The following is a 23,332-nucleotide window of genomic DNA, read 5'->3' as shown; positions in this document are numbered from 1 at the left end:
TCAGTTAATATTATGTAGCGAATAAAAGTTTCCTATGAACTCGAAATCTCCGTCGGGACAAGAGCGACTTCTCAAGGGGTCCTTAAGTGATCTTTTTCGATGAATTGAGGATAAGTTGTTCACTATAAGTGATCTGAAAGCAGATGAAATCATTCCCGAATCAATTGATCCTTTTCTACTCTTGGTTATTTTACTTTGGTTTCCCTAGCAACCTAGCAACGGGATCAATGAGGAAGAACACAGAAGATAAGTTTTTCTCCCTCCCTACCCTAACCATCTTTTCGAATCCAGGCTTCCACGCCAGGCTTGGAACGCCTGACGATAATTGAGTTTCTGAATCTGTTATGCAGCGCGATGCCGGTCGATAACAGGAGAATCGCAGGGCCCGAAGTCACCCAGCCCGTCATTTTCACAGGAACAAAGGCATTCGATAAACCTCTGGTACGTAAGGAATAGTATCCTCTTCTTTTTCAGCTTTCACTGTGTTCCTTCGTTCATGACTTTGTCTCTCACTTCAGATAACTGGTGACGGTTTACGAAGAGATGGCCGGAAAACAGACGAACTACGACCGATGTGTAAGTTGACTCCGCAACAGATAAACTGAAGTAATTTAAGAGAAGCGATGAAATATGAAGTTTTATGAACGCAATCATCAACACAGAGCATTAAATACTGAAAAATTAAAAACAAAACAAACCAAAAATCAGAGATTTTTGTCTCCTAACATCGCTTGGTGTAAGCTGTTGGCAAAAGCGAGTGTATCATAATATTTATGATAATTAAACTAAAATAGTACTTATGAAACAAAATTATATGAAGAAGTACTTTATAACTATGATTAAAACTAGTACAATTATTATAATTACTATTACAATAATTATTATTATTGTTACAGTTTTGCGTTCAGGGGTAGTCAGTCAAGCCAGAGGCTCAGCATACATTGAAATGCAGAACACCAAAGTCACATGTGCTGTGTATCCTTATACGATTATGTACATGAACATGTACTTTTATAAATTAATCGATCCTTCTCCACAACATTTCAAAGACCAAAGGTAAAGGGTAGACATCCCTCCTCTGGGATATTGTCCTTTTGAAAAATTTAGATCCTTTGAATAAAGGATAATTGTTTTCTTTGTGTCTTTGTGTTTCCAATTAAAATCGAAAATTGAAAATCATTGTCAAGGTTTGTGACAGTCAGGTTGATGTGTTCAAAAAGATACAATGTTGCAAATTGCCTCTTTGATGCTCTGTTCATTGCTGACTTTATTAACAATGTATGATTTATAGAAACATGTTTATTGATTATTAGTACTGGACACAAAGAAAGAAATGTCAAGTGAGAACTTTCATGTTCAATACTTCTTTTTTTAATCATTTCAGTTTAGAATAAGAACAAAAAAAATCATTTTTGCCTCTTGACTCAGTGTCAGATATGGGCCAAGAGAATCACAGAGACAGCAAGAGTTTAGTGAAAGGGTAATAGTAAAATAGATATAATATAATTTATAAGTCACTATATAATAATGTACATTTAACAGTACAGCTATTATGCAGAATGCTTCATAAAAGTTCTTTTGAATAATGAGCAGTTTAGAAGATGTTTAATTATCATTATGATAGATATTGTGATAGTTTGGTTTTTGGTGTATTTTGTTAATGTGATCATTTGCTGACTTTAGGTTTCCTAAACAGAAATTTTAGTATCAAACATGAAAAGTTCTACATGATTCAAGATAAGGAAATTGAAGCTGGATTGAAGAACTTTTGAAAGGAAATTAATGATAAAGTCTGCAATATGTCCACCAAATATACTGAATTTATTATATCAATGAAATATGTGTAGTGCACCGTAGGATGTTCTGCTTATTCTGTCTTTTTAACATCTTAGAAATAACCTACAAGTCTTATTTTACAGGGAAAGTTGACTTGTGAGTTCAAGTTTGTACCATTTTCATGCTGGCAAAGGCGACAACACATGCAGGTGATTATCACTAGCTGTTGTGAGGGAAGATTACTTTGGGAACTAAATAATTTGATGAAGCAGCTATAGTTTTTTTCTTTTAAGATACAATTGGGAGCTTTGTTAACTTCCTTTTCTGGGAAGCAGGGTAATTAATGAAGAGGACCCTTAGCTTTTTTGTCCAGATTTCCTGAAAGTTTACTGGCAACCTTTTATATTCTAGGACCAGGTTGTTCAAAGCTGAATTAGGATAATCCAGGATTAGTGTGAAATCTGACTTCAGATCCCAAAGCTTTAAAAGAAAATTCAATATAATTTGTTTTTCTAGAATATGATTATTGAATTCTCTACAAAGAATAAAGAAAATTGTCCCAAAGAGGCTTTTGAACATAGGAATAAAGAAACTTGGTTTGAAATTTAACCTTGAGTTAATGCCAATTGACCTTCTAACAACTCCATGAGGTACATTTAGTGAGAGCAGCACTCCCAAGTTTGAACAGTTTTTACCATCATAGCTGGTAGAAAGAAAGATATCTTTAGTTAGCATTACTACCGGTATTTTCTGTAAATTTTCTGAGAAAGGCACAAAATTGGAAGCTTGTGTTCGGCAGTTAATCATTGTGCAAGTCACATGTACAACATTTTTACTTCTTTATTAAGAGGTTCAACACCATTAATGCTCTGTTGTTTTCTGTTATGAAAATAGTTGACTCCCCTCTCTTTGGTTGTCTGAAAGTGATCTTTTTTTCTTTTCTTTTTTTTCTTTGCTAAATTTCAAAATTCTTCAATCCACAAACTCTCTAGCATTCAGTTACTTTCATTATAAACTAATGACTGAAAATAGCTGTATGAGACTCTTTTTTTTCATTTCTTTTTTTCAGGATTCAGAAGAAAAGGAGCTATCTTTATTTATTGTCCAAGCTCTCCAGCCAGCAGTTTGCTTGGTATGTTTTCACAAATTTTTTTTTATTCTGATGACTCAGCAGTTACAAACACAGTTGATAATGTAAACTGGCTATGGTAATTTTTTTCCTTTGTTTTTTATTTTACTTAACATGAAATTAAAATGATAAATGGCTCCTCAAGAAACAAATAAACCTAATCATGGGCTCTAAAAACTCTATGTCAACATGACATACTTAAACTTAGTTTCAAGGATAAAAACTGATCGAATTTTTGCTAACTCAACCTCAGTTTTTCGTTTTTTTTTTAAATTAGTTTTGAATTGGCAAATAATGCTGGCATGTTCTTTTTGTAATTCATAGGAGAAGTTCCCCAAAGCTCAAGTTGACATCTATATTACTGTCTTAGAAAATGATGGAAATGGTTAGTCAGTGGGCATGACAACTGTGTTTTGTTATGCAAAAGTGTAGGAATCTGTTGTTGGTAGTGTAAATGCTAAAATGAGCTGGAATGGTCAAAATGATTTCGAATTATGGTTATATGCACAATGTGGTAATTACTTTTGGATAGGGAACATTCTCTTTGTAGCTCTGGCCGTATTGTGAACAAACAAAGGAAAAATTAAATTAAGACATTTAGTGGTCATTTTTACCTAAACTAGTCTTTCAAACCACAATACATGTATATTATTTGTAGTAAGCTCAGATTGAGTTTATAAAAATTGATGTTTTACATTAAACCATCCTTTTAAATCCAACCTGATAATTTCTGATTGCTCACTCATAGTTCTTTACTACTTTCTCATGCTGCTTGATGTGGTACACTGTTAAATGTACACTTCTTGTTTGTTTCTTATATTCCATATGAGTTAATTTGCAATTATATAATAAGCTCAGTTATGCATGTATTCTGATTGGTTCTCACTTATGATCTATAGGAGGACAGACGTATAGATGACACCATCATTAAAACTTTTTTCCGTATATTTTAATTCTTTAATATATAAAACAAATAGATTCCAAGTTGCTATGCGTCTGTTCAGTAATAGATCACAGAGGATGTCAAAATGTGGTAAGAGCATCAGTGACATGGTCGGCTGCGCCTTGTGTGCCACTTTTTTGTTCTTATCACATTTTGAGGTCATCTGTGATCTATTACTGAACAGATGCACAGCAACTTGGAATCTATTTGTTAATCTGAAATTGTCATCTTTCATCAGAAAAGAATTGTGGTAAAATTTTCATCAATATGTAGCAGTCACGTAAATTATCTTGGTTGAAAGTCTCCAGCATTTTGAAAAATCCACATGTATGATCTCATACAATAAAACTTGAGTAATTAAAGTTGACTTCTGTATATTTATTTAATTTGTAACCAATCTTGTTATTTCATGTACACACAGCTCTTTCTGCTGGCATAATTTGTGCATCACTGGCCCTAGGAGAGGCTGGAATAGAAATGTATGACCTTGTTTCTTCCTGTTCTTTGGTAAGGAAACAACTCTGCTTAGAAATTTTGGTGCTAGATCATTTCAATTTTGACATTTTAGTTTATGGATTTAGTATGGTATGACTCACATTAATTGTATGGTCTTGGATGCTTGTCAACAAGTTCATTTTAGCTTGAGGTGGTTGAGCATACAATTCTGTTATACTGTTCATGTACCTTTTTTTATCTTAAGTTTGCAACTTGAAGTTACATGTAGAATTATTATGAAAAAATTTAAAAAAATAAAAATTATGAAATGGTCTTGGAAGTAAAAGGGTTCACTGATCGTTTATGACTTCCACAGGTGCAGAAAGGTGACACATCACTGGTGGATCCCACATTTCAAGAGGTAAAGATAAAGTGAACAAAAATAATGGTTTAATGGATTACTTATAATAGGTACAATACTTATTACAGGTCATATTCTTTTCTATTTGATTCCAGTCTGTTGTAGATGCTCAGTAAGTGAAACAAAGCACAATTATTTTTATTAGTAAACAGCACCATAGTTGCAGAGGGGTGAAAAGATAGGGAGGTCTGGGACAGATTGTGTAATGAACTTCCTAAGAACTATTTACGTGACCCAGGCCCTAACTTTTCTTGTTTTTCACTCTGTCATTTCTATTGTGCTGTTAACTATTTCACACAGAGTCAGCACTGGAACAGGTTAGTTTGATGTGGCTGTAATGAAGGGCTGATGCTTGAAATGCCAGCTTTGAAGCTCTTTACAGCGGCCAATCTACATTATCAACCCAATTGATAAAGCCAAATTTTCTAGATTAATTCAACACTGCTTAGCTTTCAAACCTCTTTTCAATAACCTACCTTTAGGCCACTGTACAAGTTTCAAACACGTGATGCTTTGCACTTTTTGACTTCTCTTTGTCCTTTGAAATTTCATGGCAAGAGTATTATTTTGACTTGAAAATAAACGTTAGATAATACAAGTTTTATTCCATCTCTTCTTGATGAATTCTGGGTATTTTGTTAGACTTCATCTTCAGATATTGATGGAAGGGTCACCATAGCCTTTCTTCCCACTATGAATGTCATATCTGGTTTGTCACAAGATGGTGAATTGACACAGGATCAGTCCAACAAGGTAATTAGTTATGTGTTGCATCTAATCTTTGACTTTTATACCAAGGGGAAAATTTTCAGAGTAGCATAATTTCTGGCTGTATACTCACATGGCAGATTACACACCTGCCAGTTTTAAACATCAGTTGAAAATGCAACACCAGATCACCTGCACCATTGGAAAAATTGAATCTCAAGTACAAGGAAGACCATAAAAGAAAGTTCTAGTAATTACAAATTTGCATGGTGTAAAATTATTGTGAATTTTCTTTATTATTAATGCTGATACTTCTGAGTGTTTTGAAGTTAATGTTGGGGGGGGTAGGGGGAAGGGGTTAGGGTGAAAGGGTAGGGTGAAGGGGGACAGGGTGAAAGGGTAGGGTGAAGGGGGATAGGGTTAAGTGGGTAGGGGGAAGTGGGATAGGGTGAAGGGGGTAGGGTGAAGGGGGATAGGGTGAAGGGGGATAGGGTGAAGGGAGTAGGGTGATAGGGTGAAGTGGGTAGGAGAATAGGGTGAAGGGGATAGGGTGAAGGGGGATAGGGTGAAGGGGGTGGAGTGAAGGGGGATAGGGTGAAGGGGGAATGGGGATAGGATGAAGTGGGTAGGGGGTTAGGGTGAAGTGGGTAGGGGGTTAGGGTGAAGTGGGTAGGGTGAAGGGAGTAGGGGGAATGGGGATAGGGTGAAGTGGGTAGGGGGATGGGGTGAAGGGGATAGGGTGAAGGGGATAGGGTGAAGGGGGTAGGGTGAAGGGGGTAGGGTGAAGGGGGTAGGGTGAAGGGGGTAGGATGAAGGGGGTATGGGGATGGGGTGAAGGGGGGTAGAGTGAAGGGGGGTAGGGGGGTGGATCATATACTGTACTTGGCCAATTCACATACCCCTTCCCAAATTTTCGACATGTTAAATGGTTTTTAAATAGTTTCTTTGCACAGCAAACTTCTTTGCCATCTGTTACAGGATTTGATCTTCTCTCTGAGTACAACTTTTTACAATAAGTGCACATAGAAATAGCTATTAACACGTATTTGCGAGAAGTAGTCCCACAATATGTTATTTTACTGAGTGCAATCCTGTTGAAATAAATGATGGGGCTCCGCCACCCCTCCCCTGGCAAAAAAACAATGTAAGATATTGAAATTAACTCTATATTATAAAATAATTCATATAGTACGCGCGCTCTGATAAGCTGGAAGATATTGAAATTAACTCTATATTATAAAATAATTCAAATAGTACGCGCGCTCGATAAGCTGGAAACCACTCCGCTTCGCGTCGTGGTTTTCCACGCTTATCTCGTGTTTTCCCAACCTCCCGCGTGTTTACATTTGGCTATGTAAACACGGAAACCATTTTACATTTCTTCATTAAAAAACACAGAATGATGCATAATCAGTGTTCAACAAAGTTCCTTAATATTTAGTTTTATATTGTAACTTTCATCTATCACTTTTTTTTATCCTCAGGCCATAAAGTGTGGTATGGAGAGTTGTGCAAGAAGTTTTCCAGTTCTTCAAGAATCGCTCGTTAACACTGTAAAGCGAACTGTGAATTCCAACGGTAAAAGCTAATTTAAAAGTTTTCTGTAGTATATATGACAAGCTTAAAATCCTATCCCGAGGGATAAGCAGCGAGCTGTAATGTCAAGGATCTTTGCTAAAAGATGAGACATGCCTTCTGTTGTCGGAGATCTACTCAAGTTTGCTTTGGGGATGAAACTGTGCCTATATCTAGTGCTTCCAAAAAGACCCGGCACCCGCTAGAGCTCCGGCGGGTATTCTGTTGTGAATCGCCGGGTATACTTTGGAAGCTCTCAAGCAAACTCAAGAAGTGAGATCTAAAACCTAAAGACTTAATTAAGGCTTTATTTAATAATATGAAACACTCCATCCCCACATCTCCCCCAGATAACTCTTTTCAGTTAGCATCACAAATTTCTGTTGAAATGGGTACACCTCACCTCTTACATTGTCCTTATCGAAAGACAGTGCTCCCTCTGCAGGTGATGATAGCTCGCTTTCGTTCGGAGGTTTGCCCGGTATTTCCGCCATGAATTCTGGAAGCGTAAATATTCTATAAATCTGTTTTACAAAAATAGTAATCGTTTATTGTGCCTTGAGGTAAATAAAACTCGCCCTTTGTTTGACTTAGCAAAAACATAAAACAAAAACAAACAAACAAAAATAATACACAATGAGTTATTCTCATTCTTCAAAGATTGTTTCCTGTCCAGAGTCGTTAGCTAAATTCTCAGTTAGGGGTCTTACATTGGTGCCTTTTCATAACAATTTCTCTGTATGAATCCTTCAGATCTCAGAAAATATCTTTTGTTACCGCGCCCAAAAAGATAAGGGAAAAAGAAAAATGCAAAAGCTACCCCACTCACTTCGCTCACCAGCCTGGACTATTTCTTGGGCAAAACCCTTTTTTCCGCTTTGACGGGGATAGCCTATTCGCAGGTTAGGAAAGTGGAGGGAAAAAAAACCGTGACAAGTACAAAAAAAAGAAACGACCTATACGTGAGTCTTAAGTTGCGTTTGTAGGAAATGGAAGAGGATCAAAATATCTATATTTATATACCTTTGTCTCCAAAGTTTCCCTGCAGTGATCAATCGCTGAACTTCGTAGCGATACGCAAGCAGTTTAAATATACTTCGACACCAAATTGATGTCCAGAAATCGTGAAACAGTTACGTGAGGCTGCAAAAGCTTAGCTCTTGTGATTAAGTTAACAATGCACATAGAGCATGATAGGTCATTTACTAAGAGGCAATAAGTGAGAAATTTTTCGATGCAAGGCACCAAAAAGGCCGAGAAGTTGGAAAATACAAAAACAGTGTACAGCGGAAATAAACGTGCTTTGAGTAGTTACCAGATCCTAGATATTTGAGAATTATCTTCTAGTTCTTAGAAACTAAAATATTTTTTGTGCCGACAGCATTATTTATTATTACTGACAACGACAACAAAGAATTGTGATCGGTTTGAAGAGGGTCTCAATAGGGTGATGGCTTTTACGGCTAACGGTTAAAATTTTGGCCAATTTACGGCTAACGGTTAACATCTTTCCACTGTTTCCACCAGACATATTTTTTACGGTTAACTTTTTTACGACTAACGGTTAAAATTTTTCAATTTTTACGCCTAATGGCTAAATGTTTTGGCCGTATTACGGCCAACGGTTAACCCCATTGAGACCCTCTGCGAACTGAAATAACAGGGGATGGTGCTCAAGGTGATTCCTCAGAAAAAAAAGTTGTTGAACAATTCAGTTTTTTTAACTTTCCTTAAATATTCCCTACCAATGTCTGTGTTGAAGAATACAATGTAAAAGATAGGACAAATTAATTCTAACCCCACTTATGCCTGTTCTGGCACTAAGCACGCGCGACATTTTATCGATCGGTTCACAGTACATTTCTGGAAGCATGAGTGCTTAAAGTAACATTTTAAAAAAACTTGATAGGTAGAAAGTCTCGAGCGTATGGAACAATTTGATACATAATTTGTGAAAAAATTGCGCAATTTTTAAACTACATCGACTCAGAACGTTCCTCGAGTCGTTGCTTTCAAGGTTATAATTTGCAAAATCGATTAACAGGTTTTGTGCACGCTTTTAGCCATATCTCTTTTTCCCTTCCCTTTAGTATAGCTTATTAATTCGGTCGATGTCTTAAATCATTTCAGCGATTTTCAATCAATCATTTTTTTTTTCATTTTTGAGAGATGGGCTTATGACTTATGACAAAACTGAGATTGATTAAATAAAAATATGTTTACCATTTTTTGGACTATTTAAAACTCCATCAATCAGTAGCATTTACTAATACAACCACCTCCCACCCCGCCTTGCGCACTAATAGACTGCATCCCACCCCTCCCTAAGTACTAATGGTCTACCTCCCCACGATAAAATGGTCCAAAGAAAGGTCCAAAAAAGGGTCCAAAAAATGGTCCGATAATCCAAGGGTCTAATGGTCCAGTTCATACTTAACCCTATGTCCTACAGGGGCGCAAGATGAATGACGATAAAAGGAACAGACGACCATATGGTCATCCTGAAATTGCGAGATCAATTTCCAATTCACCTGAACATAGGTAAACGATATCTGTCTTCCGCTTTAACACTACAATAATGCAAGATGATTAGACGATAAAAATAATAGATGACTTGTCGTCCTAAAATTTTCAGATCAATTTCAAACTTTTCCTGACCATAAACACTGTCTTTTTCAATTTGAAATTAAGAAGCAGCGGAAAGAATTACAATGTAAATTAAGAACAGATGACTTGAAGAAATTCTCTTACTCTTCATATCAAATCTCTTGCCTCGGACTTATTCTTTGACGACCGGTAAACATCACTTAAAGTCTTTAACTCAAACTGGAAAAATCGGCTTACAAGTCGACAGAGGGTCCTTTCGGCAGACTTAAGCAATCACAGAGGATATTTTAATTATACTGGACAAGATATGCATTTTCTCAACTCTGTTCATCGCTTGCGTACCAGATAATCGAGGAGTAACTCTTAAGAATTGGCCATTCGAGAAAGAAGAAGATTAAGTACACAGATGACAAAATGTGTTACATATTGATTGGCTTTTGTGTATTCAGTAGCTTAGGTTACTACTCTGATTCCTGTATACCGTGCCGTTTCCTTCGCTTGTTATTTTATCTAAATAGTTAATGCATTGGTGTTTATCACAAATCCTACCGCTGATTGAATGGCCATAAAGGCTTTTGCTAGTTGAGCGCTCGTCTGAGATGTCAGCTGTCAATACTTGTGTGAACATGTTTGATTTACATGTACATGTTTGATTTGATAGTTTTTCTCGTTCCGACTTGAAGTAGAATGAGGGACGGGTTGATATCACATCTGTTCACTTAACTTATAAAAGGCAGTCATTTTCCTCTTTTGTGTGTGTAAGTATATGAGTCCTACGTCCAGAGAATTCATAGTTAAATAAATAAATTATAAAAACACCATAAACAAGCAGAGTCAACAGAATGTTCATAATAGGTCGGTTTTTTTCTGGGGGGGGGGGGGCTTGAAAACACGAGGCACTTTTTAAATTACTGGAAGCATTTTCAAAGAAAGTTCCTTAAAAAGAATAATGATAACAATGATGATAAATATAATGAAAATGATAATAGCAATAGTAGGAGTGGAAGTATGTTAAAAGTACTGATGATTAACAATGATAATAATTTCAATTCTGTATTCAAGACAACTTTGGCCTGAAGACAATGATTCCGCGCTGACCAGTAATTTCTGAGACGCAAATTATATACTCCGCTTTCATCACAGCGAAAATACCACAAAAGTTTTAAGGACATTTCGAGATTTTCGCAGAACTAAGTTAGTGGGAAGAGCCTCTTCTCAATGATTTTCCCTTAACTTCCATTTTTCATTCGATGTTAAAGGTAATCACAGAAACAAGATCTTGGATCATAGAAAGTGATGAGCACTCATAAAGTAGACAGAGACACAAGAGAACACAGCAGAGTGTGGGTTGCTTTATCTTTCTGTTTATAAAAACAAACAAACTAATAAACGGACACACAAAATTTGGAAAAATTACTTGGAGGGATGTATCAGGTCTTTTCTTGGAAAAAAGGTCTGAGGTAAATACTTCATGAAATCTTCGCAATTTGCGTAACACTCGAAATTGGAAATGGTTGTGTATATAATTTTAAAATGGTTGTAGAAACAACAACAGTTAACTTTAATTGTGCTCTCTTTTCCAGTACTCCTTTAGGCAAATTCGTGCCAAAATCAAAGAAAAAGATTGTATGTGCAGTTGATACGTACTTCCTCATTTGCGACCAAAACCTATTGTAGCCAGTCGGGCACGTAATCAGTAGTGTATAGTATCGATTACACGAGGAAGGCAACAAGAGGTGAACCCCTCGAGTGCCCATTTAAGAATTCTAATCTTTTAGAAAATAAAAAGCCATTAGATACGGTTAAAACTGCATATGTTTACGAATATTCTAAGAAATCTCCTTCCTAGCGCGTAGGGCGCTTTACATACAATGCCAGCCGTGGTTTATCGAGTAAAAGAGACTATGCGTTCTCAGTAATGTGTGATAAGCTGACAGAAAAGCTCTTCTAGTTGAGCTTCCATTCTGTCCGGCTTGCTTCATTCCAACTAGTAATTGAACCTAAAAAAAGAGGAAAAATAACAACCAGTTACAACAATGACATAATTGCAGGATAACATTAAGGTTAATTATTGTAAATAGAATAAGTGAGATGGTAAGTTTTTTTAGTATCAACATGACTGACTTTGAGTTTTAATGACTTGATCTACAGGTTAGTGTGGAATGGGCGAGCAATTTAATAAGCTACAAATAATTATCAGTATGCTTTATCATTTTAAAGGACATACAGCGGGTCAATATCAGTATCTGGGCAACTGCCCACCTACCCCTCCCCTAACCCAACATTAACCTTAACTTGTTGTCAATTAACTGTTGTTGAGTTAGGGGAGGGGAAGGTGGGCAGTTGCCCAGATACTGATATTGATCCCATATAGCAATGCTACCTGACTAATAACTGTAATGGGACTGACTGAAGTCCGATTCGTTCCGTAATCATACGAGTGATTAACGAAATCGGACGACCGCGAGGCAGGAGTCCGATTTGTTAACCTCGAGTATGATTACAGACAGAATTGAACGACATGAAGTCCTGTTACCAATTAATAAAAATTATGGCAAAACCAAGACATCGATTTATCTCGATGAAATGCTGGACAAAAGCGCGCGCACACGATGCTTTCGGTCCACTTACACAACCATGACGTCTTAACCGTCCCTTTAACTGTCCTATTACACTGTCCAATCATAAGCATGACGTGTACCCTATCCTATCAGTGCTCAAATCGGGCTGGTGAGATATATGCAAGCTTGCCTCTTACTAGTAAGGAGATGGCACTTACGAGTAAATTATACCTCAAGATTCTACCTTCCTCTTATTACCAGAGGACAACTATTTGTACCCTATGCGTTATGGTATTTGGTTTCAACTTAATATTATTTCAGTTCTCTTTCATCCTTAGATGTTACCAATCATAACCGAGTATATAAATCAGTTTCTAACCTTTGTTTTCTACAACTTCTTTGGCTCTTGGTAATTCCACTTGAACGAATTTCATTCGGGTTCCTGACAATCCAATGGCAACAAGATGATTACTGAGGCAGGCACCTAAGCTGAACGGTTGCTCCCCAATGTCTAGCATGCTGAGCTGTTCGCCTGACCTCACATTGAGCAAACGAAGGAAATTGTCACGAGTGCAGCTAATCAGAATATCGCCGTTAACAACGAACTTGCAGTCGACAATGTCGTCGTGATCTTCAACGAAGGTGTGGCATGTTTTTCCGGTTTTTGTGTCAAGGATGTGCAGTCCATAGCCTGAATCTAGCGATCCCCACGTAATGAGAAACTCTTCGCTTGGAGAGAAGATAAAATAAGGGTCGAAAGGAGAATCCTCGATCCTTTGTGAATGTCTCCACCAAATGGGTGTTCCGTGGTTATTTTCGCTTAAGCTGAATTTTATTTTTTCCTCATATACCTCATCAACTATTTCCTCAACGAAACATAATAGGATCTGGCCACGAAGATTGACTAAAACAGAATGTACTTTGTCGTTGGGAATCACCGTTGTCTTCATCGATGAAACAAACTCTCCGGTAACTGCGTTGAATATGTCTACATCAAGCATTCGACATGATTCACAGACAATTGAGGTAACTATGCCAAGACTAAGTGCTGGATCGATGAAACGTGTCGAATCATCCACCCGTGAAGAATCATCCACAGTTAGAGCATCCTCTTCATCAGATGAAACATCGCCGACTTCTGGTGAGAAATCGCTAATTTCAGTCTCCAATGCAACATTTGGTGTCAATGATTCATCTTTATCTTCGCTGAATCGAGGGAGCTTCAAGCCCCAAAAATCCTCAGGTGTCATCGTGCGGCAGTGTCTTTGACAAGCTATCGCCTCATTTGATAAAAAAGTCAGTTTTTCCGTACCACTCAGTTTGGCAAGAGGTTTAATACATTCCAAGAGGTCAAAACTCCAGAGTTGTGGAGTATCTTGGCCAACAGACAGGACAATACCTGACTTGGTGGGTAAAAGAGACACACTTCCATAGATGAAAGTTTTTTCCGTTAAAATTTCTTTACTCGAAATTCTCACAACGGTCACTAGTACCTTGCTATCATTGTAATCATTATCACATGAGCTAATAGAATACATAGTGTCTCCCTCTACAGACATTACAATTTCTCTGACTTTCATTTTGGTGGAGGCAGAATTGGTTGCACTCAGAACATCGACATCGACTGCGACGATGTAGTTAAAGGATGGACCACCCGTTAATATTGTCGTGCCGTTCAGCTTCTTGAAGAATCCTGCAGAGAAGCATGGAAAAACACTACGTATGTCATCAACCCAGTTGGAAAAGTAGTCTGGTATGGAATTTCCTGACTGAATTGGCCACAAGAGAATTTTACCTGATGAACGAAAGGCAACAAGATTTGTAAAATCGCAAAATGTGAATGTCTGGTGATGATCAAACATCCAGCCGTAAATGCCCACTCCAACATGTTCTATCTCACACGGAAGGTGGCCACAACAAAGAACTTCACCATCTGGGCTGAAATGCATTAATCCACAAGCCTTGCTAATGCACTTGTGCAAAACAGGTGCATTCCTTCTATCTATTTGCTGCAAATAGATAGAACCTGTTAAGTCGCCAAAAGCGATTTTTGAGCTATCTTCGGAAATTGTAAAAGCTGAAATGGTTTCTTCACACGTAAAACGGTTCAGTTCTGTTCCATCCTCCATACTCCACAAAGATAGTTGTTTGGGATTATCAAAACGGTCGGTTAACATTACTTTCTTATCCTTGGGGAATACGCAGTGAGCGAATTTGCACTCACTGTCGATGAAAAGCTCTACACAGTCTCCATTCAAAGTGTAAACATTCCTGAGGTTCCCGGGTAGGACATATTTTCCATTTGGATGAAAGATCACAGAGTTGTAAAAAGTCAAAACGTAACCACCAATTTGACGATAAGCACCAAAATCACTATTCCAGCCATAAGGATGTACCCCCTCATATTGTCTTGTGATAAAGGAAGGTCTTTTCCATTGAATGTTCCCTGTTTTAAGAGACCACAAATGGACTGTTCCATCTCGGCATTCACAGACCATGAAGTTCATATCAGGTGAAACATCAAAACATGCCACCCGATGAGAACCGTAAAAACGAGCTTTGACAGCACCATTTCCTTCTTCTGTGTGCACGTACTTAAGGTATGACACATGAGAAAGATCATTGTCAAGGATCGAAGCGGCTATGGAAGACAGTTCAGGAAGGCCTTCGTTGACCAAGCTTTGAAAAAACAGCAGAGGATGGTCTCTTAAAAGAAAAGAATGTTTTCTAAGAAAATCCTGAAGAAGGTCCAAGTTGGAACAAACTTCTTGCGGCAGAGCGGGTCGAACGTGTTTTTGCACATTGTGGAGATCCTCCGAGGGGCGATTGCTATTCACACAAAGCTTAGCGAAAACGAGTTTCAGATCTGTTACGAAAGCCTCGATCAGACCATCAACCTGAGTAGTTACTGGGTCTCTGATAAATGAATCCACTTCAATCATGTGCTGGACACCATGCAGTAATGCGTATGTTTCAGCGTCACTGAAAGTGCAATCGTGAATGCTCCTTCTCTTTACGTTTTCAAGCTCAATCTTGCATAGGTTGAAGAGAATTTCGTGCCCTTTCTTTTCATCTAGGATAAACTCATGGTCACCATAGACAGAAGAACCAGACAACCAGTCTTTTACCGACTTGTGGAAAAAGTGAAGACGATCATTGCGTAAAGGCAAAAGTGTAGAGATACAAGCGATCGCCTTCTTTATTGTACGGTGAGCTGTGACGGATTTTCCATCCGAATCGAACATATTCGAAACGAAAGCTATAGGCAATGGCTCACGAGAGGCTGTCAAGGCAGAAAGAAAGCGAAACACCTGTTCTTCTTCTATCTTTAACTCTTCACAAAGTTCCTTTTCTAACCGTTTAAAATGACATAGATAAACAGATGAAATTCCCAGCGGCAAGCGTCCTTCCAGGTGCTCAAGTGTGAGAAAGGGCACATTCTCTTCGATAAAATCGACGAGATAATAAGCATAAAGGAATACACCCTCGGATTTTTTGACCAGATTCTCCAAAATAGAGCTCTTCTGTGTTTCCTTCATTCGATGGCTCAGACGCATCTCAAGGAAAAGCTTAATGTCCCTTATGTTCTCCTCTTTGTTTTCCTCGAGTATAATGGGCTTTAAACGCTTAAGGTTGTCAGCAATGTTTATCTCTGGTCGCGTCGTCACTAAAAGTCGAATCCATTCTGGAAGCTTACAAAACTGGTTAGCAACTACGTTGAGAAGGTCATTGCGCCCTTTATATTCGCTTTCATCCAGGCCATCTACCACCATCAAGAGGCTTTCGTCAGGGTTTCTAACTGTAGTTAGAGGCTCCATAAAAAGCAAAGTAAACAACTCTTCAACATCCATGCTGTTGAGTTCCAACCCCAGATTCCTTGATAGCTGTTCCACGAGAGCCCTCTTGTATTCTGGTAGGGTTCGAGACAAGTGAATAGCCAAGGATTGAAGCATAAGTTGAGGTTTGCTATACCTTGCATTGTTATGCTGACAGAAGTGGCTTCCCGACAGACGTCCTGCACCCTTAATTCTTTCGCAAATAATAGCAGATATAACTGACTTTCCCATTCCTGCATTTCCACTAATGACCATAACACGGTTTGGGGAATTCCTGTCATTCAGCCAGTCTTCAACTCTTTTGAAGATCCACCCCCGTGTACCTTCTTGGAATCTTTTCACGTGATGTTCGATGTCTCCTTTAAACTCCGCTTTCATCAGATTCTTCAGAATTTTATCCGATCTTTCTCTCTCTTGTTTTTTTCTTTCTCTTTCCTCCCCACAGCCTTCATCTTTCAATCTATCTACCTCCACTTTATCCAGTCCAAGAGCAACGAGAACAGAACTTATCTCCTGCCAAAGATTGTTAAAAGTTGACTCGTCAACACTAGTGGTTGTGACATGGCCATACAACTCATTGCGATAAAACTTGATGCGAACAAGGTTTGCTTCAAAGGAATTATCACTCGCGTGTGGCTTAGAATGCCATCCTGAGGATGGACAAGATAGGTCACAAATGTTGGTAAGAAGGAGGAACAACAATGTGATGTCAAATGATTTGGAGTCTGGAGCAACCCCAGACGGTGGGAATAGTAAGTCCCATTGCGGCTCTTTTAGGATTCTTCTTCGCAAAAGAGAATGGAGAGTTTTAAGGTGAGAATTGAGACCAGTAACAAGGTTTTCAGGGGCGTGATAATGATCAAAAGCATTCCTTAGAACCGTTGTTCCGCCATCAATAAGAAGTCTGCTGAGTTTGGCGCCATTTGTCTTCTCCACAGAGCTTGCCAGTGGTGTGGATATAGAAGTCGCCATTACTGGTACAGATGCTATTTTCAATCCTAAATTGATACGGAACCCAGATAACAACAAGTTAAACACTACCTCGAATGAAAATGGGTGCCTAAACGCTGCCTCGACTGGAAATAGTTGAAAAAAAAAATTTAGGAGAATTATTTAACTCTAAATGAGCAAAAGATTTCAAAGATTAAAATCATGTTTATTAGTACAGGTAGTCACATGATTTCGAGTGCAATTTTGAATAAATAGGCACGAGTAAATCTTTTCAAAGACTAACAAAATTGACAAATCGCACGATCCCGTAGGGCGAGTACAACTTGTGGTCTCTGAAAAAGTTAATGAGTGCTTATTTATTCCAAATTGCACGAGAAAAATCATGTGATTATGTATTAATAATATACATGAAAAAATACGAGATAGCTTATCATAACTATGCAGAAGCAAAGCGCGCGCATCAAGTGCAAAAATAATTTATTGAAATCTGCAAGTGACATGGTGCGTTTGGTCAAAACAACTACGTACGCTCAAAACAATATTATAAAAGGATATTTTCACATCTTTAAGGCGCAAAGTTCGAAGTCCGGTTGAACAGTTCAAGGATTGTTGAGTCTATATCCGAATCCATTTCGATGAATGGAATCGTCGTTTGCGAGGTTTAACCATGTTTGTTTTTAATTTCGGCGTAGAATCGCTCGAGTAAAGTGTTAAGCTGGATCGGCTCGTAATTTTTTCCTTTCTTGGCAATTCCCTTCTCTTAACACCACTTTCCAAACCGACAACCAAAAAGCAGTGCTTTTTACAGTGATTTCGTTGTTAGAGCTGTTTATCAGCTGCTTTATTGTTGTTCGACGGCGAAAGAAAACCTACTTAAAACGCCGGCCATTATGTCGCTCGCAAATTTTCAGCGTATCCAAATGTTGCGACATCCAAGGCTCGCATTTGATTGGCTATCTGTGAAGTTTCTTTGATGTTTGACCAATAAGAATGTCTGGTTTGTTACTTCTTTGCACGGAATTAACCCTCTTCTGAATTACCTGAAAACTGCATTTATCTTAAACAATCAGAACTGAGTAATTTTTTCATGTTTGTCATTAGTAGCCTTAGACATTCGTTATACCTCTGTGTGCTTGTTAATAGCTATTATAACATAGCTAGCAGAGCCGCGCAATCATATTCAGTATACGTGCGCGTGCTCAAAATCCCGATAGTGCACGCTGATAGCGTGAGCAAATCGCTTCGCCAGAAAATTTTTTTTCGCGCGAGCGGCCATTGTTAGCGCGGTGAAAAATAATATATTTACGCTTCTTTCGTGCTCTCCAAACTTCCATGTGCTCCATTTAATAAATAGAGAAGCCTTAACTGTGCTCTGTTCTGTTATAAAGCACACAGGAAGTGGCTAGAGCACGAAAGAAGTGTAGGGAGAAACACGAGACGTAGTGAGTGCTCTAGCCGCTTCCTAAGTGCTTTATAACAGAACAGAGCACAGTCAAGGCTTCTTTATTTGTTTTATAATAAAGAATCCGTTAAATTACCCAAGCATTACTTTCAATTTTCAAAACAAACTTTATTTCCAAAGCGAACAACAGTGTTGTCAGCATGCTCTATACTCTCATAGAGCACGCTACAATGAGCCAATCAGAATCCCTGTTAGAATGGTTCAGATAATCCGATTGGCTGTACAAGACTAAAGCTGTCAAAAGTTCAAAAACCATCAAAGTTCACATTCTACGATAGTTTACAAACTAAAATAGTTCGGCAAGTCGAATTTAACACTTTTGCCTGAAGTTTTTAAGTCTCTAATACAGAATCTTGAAGTGAAATGTTCAGTGAACTTCAGCCGAATTATGGCTCATAAAAACACGCGAGTTTTTCCCACATGACAAGGTAGAAAACAAACTGTTCAGGGCGAGTGTTTTTTGAATGAACGACAGCCGAATTCACCGGAACATGAAGATCGCTCGTGATGACAGCGCCGCAATACTCGGCTGCAGTGACTGATGTGAATTGCCACTCAACGTATTGGAAAGGATATCAGAGTAAGCTCTTATTTTTTCACTCGAAGGGCGGCCGATGCAGTTTCTGAGGCTTGCTTTACTGTGATGACCGGAGATCGCCATGATGAGCAAGCCGCGATGAACTTCAGCATGATCATATTCGCTCAGACACCGTCATAATTAGTATGAATTTTAACAATTATGCCAGTTTGCCGACGGTTATATTTTTCATTATTTCTGTTTTGTTCTGTTTTGTTTTTGAACACTGAACTTTATATTCTATACGAGTATTAGCTGTGTTTGATTTTTATTACCGTACGTAAGCTTGCAATCTAACTGAGCGTGCAAATCTTTAAAATTCGGAATGTTTATTTTGTTTTTCCTTTGAGGATTTTCGTATCTGCTCACGTTTTAATAACGTAAATTACGACGCCTGGTATGTTTACAAACCTTTGTTTGATTCTTCTGTTGCTACTTGCCGGCTCGCTTCAGTTCCGAAATTTCACTTTCAATTATTGGAAAAAAGGTAAAAAGAAGTCCCGGAAAAGCTCGAACATAGTACAATTTGCAGATGGCGTGACAGCTGTAGCTCAGCTCTATGCTCTATACTCTCATAGAGCACGCTCTTTCAACCAGTGACAGCGCGCGTTATATCCGAACTTTATTATAAAATTTACAGAGAGCTTCCTTTGAGCTGGATTGATTTAAAAATGGTCTTGCTTCGATTTTATAATTTTCTTCCTAAATAGTGCTTTAAATCAGCAATTAACCTCGGAGTATGTCATTTCCTGTCTTACTTCAGATATCTGGCTCTTTCTGCTCGCATCGATCCGTCAGAATGAGATAACACATTGATTATTCCTAAACGATAGCAGCGCCGGTTCTGGTGCGTACGTTGAAGAGGGATGGTAAACGCGTCCTTTTGACCAGTAACAGTAGAGGTACGATATAACGAAGAAAACTATGAGATCAATACCATGATATCAATATTAGCGCGAGGGATACACCGAATTCAGATAAGAATGTTCACGATCACGGACGAATAGCCATAACGAAGCCACGAATAGTTGAATGGCTAAGTCGCTCTCGTTTGGAGAGGAATAGGAATGAAAGTATAACTGTGTTTTAACAACGCGGTAAACGAGAGAAAAACACTGTTTTCTTCAAATTTAAATATCAAACAATCTTTGAGCAGGATAATTTTCCAAAAATATCGCAATATCAAAACAAGTGTCATTAGTTTGACTTGAAAGCCTGATAGCTTTTGCTATATTTTTTGCTGTTATGTACAACAGCTACTTTTTAAAACTTACCAGGTACCTACGAAAAAATGCAGACACATTTTGACAAGAATTCTGCGGAAAACTATTTCATGCAGGTTCGAGAATTCTCCCTTACTCTCAATGTCTTAAAAGTAAGAAGAAGGCAGCCATATTCGGTACAAGCAATAAAGCAGCGAACTAGCGAGGTTTTCTTCCCTGGCCCTTTGTTGTCGTCTTTGATCTCGCTACCGCGTTACAGCCTGCTCACAAGTTAAGAACCAATTTGACGCTTTGGTCGAAAGATCGATCTTAAAGGCCAATAACCTTTCAAATTTCACTTCGAAGTAAGAAATAATTAACTTCAACCAGCGATCGCATTGAAAGTTTAGGATGAAGTTTAAAGCAAGCTTTTCTTCTCCCTGAATGGACAGAGAACTGTTTATCTCAATGGTCATGTTATTTCCCACCATGAAACAGAGACTTTGAATAAACGATAAAATATATTGCCGCAAAATGAACTTTGAATAATTTTCCTTGACGTGGGAGGAAAATCAAACAATGTTTCGCTAAATTTCTTCCCCTGTGAAATTCTGCTTTATGTCATGGCAAGCAAGAGTATGTTGAGTTTTACATTGTAAAGAATTACACACTCGGTCCACTAATGCTCATCAAGATTTATTTCTTAATAACGATAAGTCATACTAGTCAGTTCACAAATAATATCTTAAAAGAAAGGTTGGAGATAAAAATCTCTTTGCCTTGTTTTTTGCTTGGGTTTGAATCGGTCTTTTGCAGCAGATTCTGATGAAAACCTTGTTTCTATGCGAACAATTCGTTCGCCATGCGAAAACTTTTTACACACACTATTTGATAATGTCAAGCTGATTGATCTATACGACTCTATACGGCAACACAAAAGAGAGAAGCTTGATTAAAAATTTAACCACTTGTATCGCTGTCCCGCCTGAGAGGTAGGGCTTGTGATGCGCATGTGAATGCGAAGCATTTTCAACTCAACGTGAATAAACAGAGAAATGATTGGACAAAATAACCAATGGGCGAGAATTTAGTTAAAAACGTCCATGTATTCACTCGAATGCTATAAATACCAAGGAACGCTTGACGAAGACATCACTTGACAAAATAACAATTTCTCGGAAAGAAACATTACCAATCATTCTTACCTTTACAATACTCTCTCCAGTACGGAACGTGTACTCAACTGTATGTACTCGAAGCCGGTAGCAGGTTTTTACACAGCTTTAAGAATGGGTACTTCAGTACGACTCCATCGTCCACAGCAATTTCAGATGTGTGGGAAGTAGTTTTTATTTGTATAATTTGATCCGGCTAAATTTAACAGAGATGATTGGCAGTTCGGTTTCACGCCAAGAGCTAATACCTGAGGCATGATTTAATTACCTTTGCATTCAAAATGTTGGCACAAAGTCTTTTCTAACATTTTACATTGATAAAAGCTTGAAATACATTACAATAAATGTGCACGGTAAGACTAAATTACGAACTTCATTCGTTGGGTGACTGAAGAGAAATTTACCGCAGAAAGAATTTCATTATCACATCTTAAGCGCTAATACAGGGTTTGAAGTTATTCGGCATTCATTGAATTAAAACAGGAACTTGGACAGGCTGCAAAGTCCAATTTTAATGATATTACTTTCAGATAAATCTCACAATAGGAGCATCAATATAATCTATTTTGCTGGGAGATGGGAAATAATTGCACCTGATTTGTAGATCATGTTAGCGACTGAATTAACAGTAGTATTTACTTCAACCAGACGCATCAATATTTCAGAAATGTTAGGAAATAGCTTTCACATTTGTGCTCTCTCTTCTACATCAGAATGGCCTATTCATTAAAAGTACTGCATGCTTATTCTTCACAACATAATTGTCCACTGGAATTTCAAAATTGTGTTTGGATATTGGCATAGAAGTTAATGACCGAGAATAGTTTCGAGAAAGATCGCATGATTGATCTACGATTGCTTTCCTTGGAGCTTCTATCCATCTGAACGACCTCTTGCTTACGCTGTATGCATTGTCAATATTAAAAGCTCCACGCAGACCCTAACCTTTTTTCCTCAACACTCTCAAATAATCTCGCAAAGTCATTGATGAGCAAAGGGTGTGGGACAGGGATGTCTCGTCAGTGCTAAGCGATCGATTATCTTACAAACGAAACCGCGCATTCACGCATTAAAAGCAGGAGTATTTGCGCCCAGAAAAAAATTTTGATAGGAATTCTGATATTACCTTTGTTCGCCGATAGATATTAGTCAGTTTGTCTCAATCTCCTCTTCAATCAATAGTTCTCAGTTGTACGATCAGTTTAAAAAATTGAAAACAAGACATGTCATGCGCTTTATTTGCATTTAAAAATGTGCACAGCAACAAACTACATGAATGACTGACTTCAGCTCATTTTTACGCCGATGCAAAAAAAACATGCATGAAAAACATATGGTCAGTCTGTCGTAGTTAACCGCAAGACTACTTAATTGTATGTGTCTTAATTTTTATGTGTCTTCTTGCGTCCTATATTTAAACATTATTTACTTTTACTCAGCTAGATTAGCTTTTCAGTTATTCTGAATAAATGTTACCTTTTTTTGTATTAATATGTTACGTGTGTAAATTAAGTTTAACTTCTCAGTTTGGTAATAGAAGCTTGTTGTTGTTGTTGTTGTTGTTTTTTAGTACGTTTTTATCTTTAGCAAGAAAGGGGTAGAGGAGGTTTGGGGGGGGGGGAGACTGGGGTGAAGAGAAACATGAACAGAGGAATTGATGCCCTGCAAAGATTCCGAGCAAAAAGGTTCCATCATAGTGCCTGGGACACTTTTTTCTCCCGTCTGCCGGCGTTCTACAATGTAATGTCCAGAAATGGTTAACTTCAACCAGCGATCGCATTGAAAGTTTAGGATGAAGTTTAAAGCAAGCTTTTCTTCTCCGTGGACGGACAGAGAACTGTATATCTCAATGGTCACGTTATTTCCCGCCATGAAAGAGACTTTGCATAAACGATCAAATATATTGCTGCAGAATGAACTTCGAACAATTTTCCTCGACGAGCGAAGAAAATAAAACAATGTTTCGCCAAATTT

The 23,332-nt window shown here is 38.0% G+C and overlaps 2 protein-coding genes across 3 annotated transcripts; one reads left to right on the top strand and one right to left on the bottom strand.

Moving 5' to 3' along the window:
* The first annotated feature begins 325 nt into the window (after window positions 1-325).
* LOC136280900 (exosome complex component MTR3-like) lies at window positions 326-9,171 on the top strand. Its single transcript, XM_066166685.1, has 11 exons — window positions 326-441; window positions 519-576; window positions 897-975; window positions 1,435-1,480; window positions 1,920-1,985; window positions 2,846-2,908; window positions 3,230-3,290; window positions 4,270-4,355; window positions 4,660-4,704; window positions 5,347-5,457; window positions 6,897-9,171. The coding sequence occupies exons 1-11, from the start codon at window positions 355-357 to the stop codon at window positions 6,999-7,001; spliced, it is 807 nt and encodes a 268-aa protein (XP_066022782.1). The 5' UTR covers window positions 326-354; the 3' UTR covers window positions 7,002-9,171.
* Window positions 9,172-10,906: 1,735 nt separating this feature from the next.
* Window positions 10,907-21,501, bottom strand: LOC131780429 (uncharacterized). 2 transcript variants are annotated; one of them, XM_066166681.1, is made up of 3 exons: window positions 21,389-21,501; window positions 12,535-16,989; window positions 10,907-11,594 (listed from the first exon to the last, which is right to left on the bottom strand). In XM_066166681.1, exons 2-3 carry the CDS (start codon window positions 16,961-16,963, stop codon window positions 11,542-11,544), a joined length of 4,482 nt encoding a protein of 1,493 aa, XP_066022778.1. In that variant the 5' UTR covers window positions 16,964-16,989; window positions 21,389-21,501; the 3' UTR covers window positions 10,907-11,541. The 2 variants fall into 2 exon arrangements, with proteins under 2 accessions (XP_066022778.1, XP_066022779.1); XM_066166682.1 differs by lacking the exon at window positions 21,389-21,501 and adding an exon at window positions 19,740-19,899.
* Between the last annotated feature and the right edge of the window lie 1,831 nt (window positions 21,502-23,332).

The sequence above is a fragment of the Pocillopora verrucosa genome, chromosome 5, assembly GCF_036669915.1.
Source record: "Pocillopora verrucosa isolate sample1 chromosome 5, ASM3666991v2, whole genome shotgun sequence".
Lineage (NCBI taxonomy): Eukaryota > Metazoa > Cnidaria > Anthozoa > Scleractinia > Pocilloporidae > Pocillopora > Pocillopora verrucosa.
The sequence above is the reverse complement of the archived record's forward strand: the minus strand, read 5'-3'. Positions and strand labels throughout refer to the sequence as shown.

Bases quoted from the DNA above. Each gene is read 5' to 3' on its own strand.
- LOC136280900 (XM_066166685.1), top strand. From the start codon at position 355: ATGCCGGTCGATAACAGGAGAATCGCAGGGCCCGAAGTCACCCAGCCC. The intron at 1,481-1,919 runs GTAATAGTAAAA...CTTATTTTACAG, and splicing joins AGCAAGAGTTTAGTGAAAGG to GGAAAGTTGACTTGTGAGTT. The intron at 3,291-4,269 runs GTTAGTCAGTGG...ATGTACACACAG, and splicing joins CTTAGAAAATGATGGAAATG to CTCTTTCTGCTGGCATAATT.
- LOC131780429 (XM_066166681.1), bottom strand. From the start codon at position 16,963: ATGGCGACTTCTATATCCACACCACTGGCAAGCTCTGTGGAGAAGACA. The intron at 11,595-12,534 runs GTTAGAAACTGA...CTCTTTTTTTAG, and splicing joins AGAAGTTGTAGAAAACAAAG to GTTCAATTACTAGTTGGAAT.